Source organism: Cyclopterus lumpus, chromosome 4 (genome assembly GCF_009769545.1).
Source record: "Cyclopterus lumpus isolate fCycLum1 chromosome 4, fCycLum1.pri, whole genome shotgun sequence".
Classification (NCBI taxonomy): domain Eukaryota; kingdom Metazoa; phylum Chordata; class Actinopteri; order Perciformes; family Cyclopteridae; genus Cyclopterus; species Cyclopterus lumpus.
In genome coordinates this window covers 25,988,872-25,996,371 of record NC_046969.1, presented here as the reverse complement: position 1 = coordinate 25,996,371, position 7,500 = coordinate 25,988,872, and the positions used below count along the sequence as shown (strand labels likewise).

General features: G+C 45.4%; 1 protein-coding gene across 4 annotated transcripts in view; it reads left to right on the top strand.

Annotated features, from left to right (window-relative positions):
* cc2d2a (coiled-coil and C2 domain containing 2A) overlaps positions 1 to 7,182 on the top strand; it is an 18,044-nt gene extending 10,862 nt beyond the window's left edge. For 3 of the 4 annotated variants that reach the window (XM_034531031.1, XM_034531033.1, XM_034531030.1), the window contains 15 exons: positions 240 to 407; positions 1,487 to 1,541; positions 1,633 to 1,742; positions 2,713 to 2,809; positions 2,886 to 2,984; positions 3,077 to 3,253; positions 3,892 to 3,906; positions 4,021 to 4,224; positions 4,329 to 4,418; positions 4,509 to 4,622; positions 4,715 to 4,849; positions 4,957 to 5,079; positions 5,166 to 5,224; positions 6,539 to 6,716; positions 6,808 to 7,182. In XM_034531031.1, the coding sequence (XP_034386922.1) occupies positions 240 to 407; positions 1,487 to 1,541; positions 1,633 to 1,742; positions 2,713 to 2,809; positions 2,886 to 2,984; positions 3,077 to 3,253; positions 3,892 to 3,906; positions 4,021 to 4,224; positions 4,329 to 4,418; positions 4,509 to 4,622; positions 4,715 to 4,849; positions 4,957 to 5,079; positions 5,166 to 5,224; positions 6,539 to 6,716; positions 6,808 to 6,993 (1,810 nt within the window). In that variant the 3' untranslated portion in view covers positions 6,994 to 7,182. The remainder of the gene's footprint in view (positions 1 to 239; positions 408 to 1,486; positions 1,542 to 1,632; positions 1,743 to 2,712; positions 2,810 to 2,885; positions 2,985 to 3,076; positions 3,254 to 3,891; positions 3,907 to 4,020; positions 4,225 to 4,328; positions 4,419 to 4,508; positions 4,623 to 4,714; positions 4,850 to 4,956; positions 5,080 to 5,165; positions 5,225 to 6,538; positions 6,717 to 6,807) is intronic. The other variant, XM_034531032.1, reaches the window with a different exon arrangement.
* The last annotated feature ends 318 nt before the right edge of the window (positions 7,183 to 7,500 follow it).

Below are 7,500 nucleotides of genomic sequence, written 5' to 3'. Positions count from 1 at the left end.
AAAACACTTTCCTCTTTCCTATTTGAGGTAACCATCACTTCTACATATTCTTAATAGTATTAGTATTGCGATGAAGAAACTGCAGATACCTGGAGGGACTAAGTACTGCTTGTGGTAATATTCCTATCCCACAAAAAATGATGTGCACACAGTCGGATACCCGTTTTCTTTAAATGAGCAATTTGGAGTCCCTTGTCGGTCGTTAAATAACAGCCGGCGTTTTTGTTTGCGACCATCAGGATTCTGGGAATGAACCTTTTCAAGCTGACTGAACCCAAGCGGCCGCTCAAGCCTCAGAGGAAAGAGAGGAAGAAGGTGACGGCTCAGAATCTGTCCGACGGAGACATCAAGCTGCTGATCAACATCATGAGGGCCTACGACATCCCCGTCCGCCGGCCGCAGAGCAAGTGAGTGCTCAGAAAGTCCCGATAGAGAAAGTCTGAATAGTGTTCAGAAAGTCTGAATAGTGCTCAAAAAGTCTCAATAGTGTTCAGAAAGTCAGAAAGTCTCAATACTGTTCAGAAAGTCTGAATAGAGAAAGTCTGAATAGTGTTCAGAAAATCTCAATAATGTTCAGACTGTCTGAATAGTGCTCAAAAAGTCTCAATAATGGTCAGAAAGTCTCAATAATGGTCAGAAAGTCTCAATAATGGTCAGAAAGTGTGAATAGTGTTCAGAAAATCTCAATAATGTTCAGAAAGTCTCAATAATGGTCAGAAAGTCTGAATAGTGTTCAGAAAGTCTCAATAATGGTCAGAAAGACTGAATAGTGTTCAGAAAATCTCAATAATGGTCAGAAAGACTGAATAGTGTTCAGAAAGACTGAATAGTGTTCAGAAAGTCTCAATAATGTTCAGAAAATCTCAATAATGGTCAGAAAGACTGAATAGTGTTCAGAAAGTCTCAATAATGGTCAGAAAGACTGAATAGTGTTCAGAAAGTCTCAATAATGGTCAGAAAGTGTGAATATTGTTCAGAAAGTCTCAATAATGGTCAGAAAGACTGAATAGTGTTCAGAAAGTCTCAATAATGGTCAGAAAGTCTGAATAGTGTTCAGAAAGTCTCAATAATGTTCAGAAAGTCTCAATAATGGTCAGAAAGTGTGAATAGTGTTCAGAAAGTCTCAATAATGGTCAGAAAGACTGAATAGTGTTCAGAAAGTCTCAATAATCGTCAGAAAGTGTGAATATTGTTCAGAAAGTCTCAATAATGGTCAGAAAGACTGAATAGTGTTCAGAAAGTCTCAATAATGGTCAGAAAGTCTGAATAGTGTTCAGAAAGTCTCAATAATGGTCAGAAAGTCTGAATAGTGTTCAGAAAGTCTCAATAATGTTCAGAAAGTCTCAATAATGGTCAGAAAGTGTGAATAGTGTTCAGAAAGTCTCAATAATGGTCAGAAAGACTGAACACTGAATAGTGTTCAGAGAGTGTTCAGGCAGTCTCAATGGTGTCGGGGGGGAATAAGAACATGTTTCTTTATTCCCAGTAAACCGGGACAGTCTCAGAGTGCCGTCCAGGGCAGCGATTGGCTCATCAGCCAGGTACGACACACCTTCGCTCCCCTTCACAGCTGATTGTCAGCATGTGATCTGCGTTGTGTAAGTGTGTTTTCTTGGTGTTTTGGTATTTCAGGTACAAGTGAGGCCCTTTGTGGAGGTCTCCTTCCAGCGCACGGTGCTTCAGACCACCACGGCTGACGGGCCGAACCCCTGCTGGAACGAGCAGCTGCAGCTACCGTTTAGGTGACAGCTGTGCACTTAACTCTTCTGTCCTCTTACGGAGAATGTTTACCCTGTTTTATAGCTACTGGCTGCTACTCGCGGCCACTTAAACGCTCTCTTTTCAGATACCGGAGTGCACTTAAAGGGACGGTACGAACTCATTTGTTTTTACTTCTCTACAATGGTAGCAAGCAACACAGCTATGTCGAGTCACTCATGCAGGGATTATTCCAATAATAGAAAGTCACCACCATCAACACATTCTGAGTCCCTAGCAGCGGTTGACCAGCAGCTCATGAGCTCTGAGAGGCAGAACCAGTGTTTCATGAATGGAGTCTGGAGAGTCTGCAGAGAGAACAGCTTCAGTTCCCCTCAGAGAAGATATTATAGATATAGACTTCATCAAACTGAGAGCTTCTTTTAGGAGGCTTCAGAACTTCACTCTGCTTCATCTGCTGCAGTGAAACTCTGGAGGAGAAGAAGCTCATAGAAACACTTCAGAACATCGGTACTGGCCCTTTAAGGAAGTTCATAGAAACACTTCAGAATATCGGTACTGGCCCTTTAAGGAAGCTCGTAGAAACACTTCAGAACATCGGTACTGGCCCTTTAAGGAAGCTCACAGAAACACTTCAGAACATCGGTACTGGCCCTTTAAGGAAGCTCACAGAAACACTTCAGAACATCGGTACTGGCCCTTTAAGGAAGCTCACAGAAACACTTCAGAACATCGGTACTGGCCCTTTAAGGAAGCTCACAGAAACACTTCAGAACATCGGTACTGGCCCTTTAAGGAAGCTCACAGAAACACTTCAGAACATCGGTACTGGCCCTTTAAGGAAGCTCACGGAAACACTTCAGAACATCGGTACTGGCCCTTTAAGGTAGCTCACAGAAACACTTCAGAATATCGGTACTGGCCCTTTAAGACAGTTGGATAACAATGAACAAACTAATCCTTCTTCTTCTTCTTCTTCTTCTTTTTCGTCAGTGCCCCAAACGGCGACTACAGCGCCGCTGTCCTGCAGTCAGTCAAAGACGAAGTCTTCATCAACATATTCGACGAGGTGGTTCATGAAACCGGAGTGGTGAGCGAGACGTCTTCTCTGTGCATCGTGTTCCTGGACTTCAGTCTCACAGTCGAACACCCTTTTTGCTCCTCAGAATGACAAAGACCGAGGGAAGTCGATACACACCCGCGTGGAGAAGCACTGGCTGGGCTCCGTCAAGATCCCGTTCAGCACCATCTACTCCCAGTCCAAGGTGAGGGTCCCTCGCGGTCGCGTGTTTCGGCGACCTCGCCGACGGACGCGCCCGCTGACTTTGTTTTCTGTGTTTCACTCCGTCGGGAACAGATCGACGGAACATTCAAGGTGAATACGCCGGCGGTGCTGCTGGGTTACAGCAAGGAGCGGAGCCACGGCGCCAACGGGGGTTACGACACCCTGCGGACCCTGAGCGAGGGGGCCTTCGTCACGCTCTTCATCACCATTGAACCTCAGCTGGTGCCCGGGGAGTCGGTGAGGGAGAAGGTGAGTCGAGGACGGGTCCGCGTGTCTTTGCTGCAGCTTGTCTGAGTTCACGTGCGTCTTCGAGGGATTCAAGGATCGGTTGGTGTCATTGTGCACGACATCAGCGTCATCTTCACCAACATCGGGATGTAAACACAGAGTCTCTCTGGAGTCCTGATCTCCGTCCCGCTGTCCAACCATCAAGAGTGCAGCTGGATCCTGGACCACGGTGGGTCCAGGTCTCTCTGAAGACGTGGACTCAACGGTCACCAACCTCCCCGCTGCTTTCGTTCATTTTATTTTTCTGCCGACCGGACACCCAGGAGCATGCTTGGTAGTGGAGTAGCTCGAGATCCTAGCTGGGTTAGCTTAGCTTCCATCCCCCCTCCTCCCTGGGGACAGTTTGGTCCAGCAGGTCTGACTGGCTGGTCGGCCGTAGAGCGGTGTTGGTCTCACGGGCCACGCTTCCTTTTCAGTTGATGAGTGTATTGTGTCATTTGCCAGTGGTGGTAAATATGAAGGAAAGAAACATGCATCAAGTTACCAGACGTGTTCACATGCTCTCTCTAAGCAGCTGGTTGTGCGTCAGTGTATTAATTTGCTCTTATGTTTGTCGTTCCTTTGTGCTTCGTGTGCTTGGCTCTGCTCCGTTACGCTAGATTAAGGAACTGAAGGTACCGTCCACTCAAACACTCCCTCCACGCATCTCTCTTAACGTATTCATTTGGTTTCCACGGAGCCGATCAATTCCTCTGCCGTAACCCCCCCGTTGACCTTACTGTGTGCAGTTTGACAGCCAGGAGGAGGAGCGCCTCCTGCAGGCCGCTGAGCGGTTCGAGCGCGACGCGGCGCGCGGCCACCCGGACCGGCCCTGCGTCGCCACCGTCATCGACCTCAACGGGAAGACGGTCTTCGTCACGCGGTACATTCGACCTCTCAACCCGCCGCAGGAGCTGCTGGACGCGTCCCCCGACGACTCCCAGGACGCGGCGGTCAGTCAACGTAGACTGAGGCCACGGCCACTACTTTTACAGTAGCTCGTGTTTCTCATACAGGGTCATATTTACCGTGGCGGCTCTCTTTTCTCCTCCCGCAGGCCCTGGTTGCCAGGTTTGTGTCGCTCATCCCCTCTCTGCCCGACAGGGTTTCCTTCTCCGGTGCCTGCGACCTGTGGAGCACCTGTGACGTGAGTGAAGCCTCGAATGAGAGGGTGGGGGGGGGGGGGGGGGGGGCAAGAGGCCCAATCTCACAGGGGCTCGTCTTCTTGTCTTTTCAGCAATTCCTCACCCTCCTGGCGGGAGACGAAGAAGAACACGCCGTGCTCTTGTGCAACTACTTCCTGTCTATGGGCAAGAAAGCCTGGCTTACAATTGGCACGGCCATACCAGAGGTGTGTGACGTTCACCTGTAAACAGCGTGCCCCGACATGGAGGACAGCTTTTAAAATGTGGTGTTTTTTATATATATATATATATATATTAGGGCCCCACGGCGTACGTCCTGACCTTCGAGCAGGGCCGCTACCTCATCTGGAATCCCAGCAGCGGTCAGTTCTACGGTCAGTACGACACCTTCTGCCCGCTGCAGACGGTCGGCTGCCTGGTCGCCGCCGACAACGTGAGTGAAGCTATGCGATCAGCTCCTATGACCTCGAATCTCCTCTTTTTATAAGAAGCACTTCCTTTTCGATTGCAGCAGATTAACGCGAGTGACTTTTCATTTAGGTTTGGTTCAACGTGCAAGAATACGCGTCGCCGATGACGATGAGTTTCGACACCACAAAAGCCAACTTGTGGAAGCCGTTTTTCTCCCGCTCCTTCTCGCACCCCGGGCTGTCGAGTGTACAAGTGAGCGCTCGGCATTTAGATTTAATCTCGATGTTTGTGTATATTTTAGTTTTTTACATTTTCCTTCTGATTCTAATTGTCTTCAGCCAGAGCAGCTGGTGTATCGGCGCGCAGACAAAGTCGCCGCAGCAGAGCTCCAGGACAGGCAAGTCCTTTGTTCAACTCAACTCAATAGATGTCATGTGACCAGAAGTACAATAGATGTCATGTGACCAGAAGTACAATAGATGTCATGTGACCAGAAGTACAATAGATGTCATGTGACCAGAAGTACAATAGATGTCATGTGACCAGAAATACAATAGATGTCATGTGACTAGAAGTACAATAGATGTCATGTGACTAGAAGTACAATAGATGTCATGTGACTAGAAGTACAATAGATGTCATGTGACCAGAAGTACAATAGGTGTCATGTGACTAGAAGTACAATAGATGTCATGTGACCAGAAGTACAATAGATGTCATGTGACCAGAAGTACAATAGATGTCATGTGACCAGAAGTACAATAGATGTCATGTGACTAGAAGTACAATAGATGTCATGGCGACCATAAGTACAATAGATGTCATGTGACTAGAAGTACAATAGGTGTCATGTGACTAGAAGTACAATAGATGTCATGTGACCAGATGGCATGTGACCATAAGTACAATAGATGTCATGTGACCAGATGTCATGTGACCATAAGTACAATAGATGTCATGTGACCAGATGTCATGTGACCAGAAGTATAATAGATGTCATGTGACTAGAAGTACAATAGATGTCATGTGACCAGAAGTACAATAGATGTCATGTGACCAGAAGTACAATAGATGTCATGTGACCAGATGTACACTAGATGTCATGTGACCAGAAGTAGAATAGATGCCATGTGACTAGAAGTACAATAGATGTCATGTGACTAGAAGTACAATAGATGTCATGTGACTAGAAGTACAATAGATGTCATGTGACCAGAAGTACAATAGGTGTCATGTGACTAGAAGTACAATAGATGTCATGTGACCAGAAGTAGAATAGATGTCATGTGACTAGAAGTACAATAGATGTCATGTGACTAGAAGTACAATAGATGTCATGTGACCAGAAGTAGAAGTACAATAGATGTCATGTGACTAGAAGTACAATAGATGTCATGTGACCAGAAGTAGAAGTACAATAGATGTCATGTGACTAGAAGTACAATAGATGTCATGTGACCAGATGTACAATAGATGTCATGTGACCAGATGTACAATAGATGTCATGTGACCAGAATGAACATCATAACAGAGTTACAACACATTCAATGCATAGTGATTCATATAATGAGAGTAGCAGCATGATGAAAAAAGGTTACAACTTCCCAAAACAACAGCAGCAGTGAATATATAATAATAATAATGATAATAAAGCAGTGATGGTCTTGTGAATGCTCATGGACCAACACGTTCTCCGTCCCGCCTCTCGTAGGATCGAGAAGATCCTGAAGGAGAAGATCATGGAGTGGCGCCCTCGTCACCCGACCCGCTGGAACCGCTACTGCACCACCACCCTGAAACAGTTCCTGCCCAAACTGGAGCAGAGCGGGGGGCGGGACGTGTCCGAGGGGCACCGCCACGAGCTGCAGGGCATGCTGGGAGACAACCGGGCAAGTCGTCCGCGTATTCTCCGCTCTGAGAGACATATTAATGAACTAACTAATAGGATCTTTTTATTATTATTTACTTTTTGTTTTTTAGATTTCAGGATTCCCCCTGCATCTGCCGTTCTCTGAGATCCGGCCCATCGTGGAGGCGGTGCACAGCACCGGAGTGCACAACGCCCACGCATCCAACGTGGAGTTCGCCCTGGCCGTGTACGTGCACCCCTACCCCAACAACGTGCTCTCCGTGTGGGTGTACCTCGCCTCGCTCGTGCGCTCATGAGACGCTCGTCTCACTGTGGAGTTTTTATATAAATGAGCTTTTATTTAAAATGATGTCTTTACACACTTTTACCACACTGTTTTATATTTAAAGGATATAATGTATATCATATCTTTGTAAGACAGAGTTACCAGTTTGATATCTGTACTACCAATAACCCTGCATTAAATCCCACTTTTATGAATAATGCTTTGTTGTAATGTGTGTGTGTGTCTATATATATTGAGATATACAATACAATATATATATATATATATATATATATATTATGATGATGATGATAATAATATCCTTCTTTTTTTTTTTTTTTAAGCTTTTCAAAACACATTAACAGTGACATTTAATTTATTATAAAACACTGACCTCGGATCAGTGTTTGTATATATTGAGATATATTATATATATATATATATATATATATATATATATATATATATATATTGAGATATACAATATATATATATATAATATATATATATATATATATATATATATATATATATATAA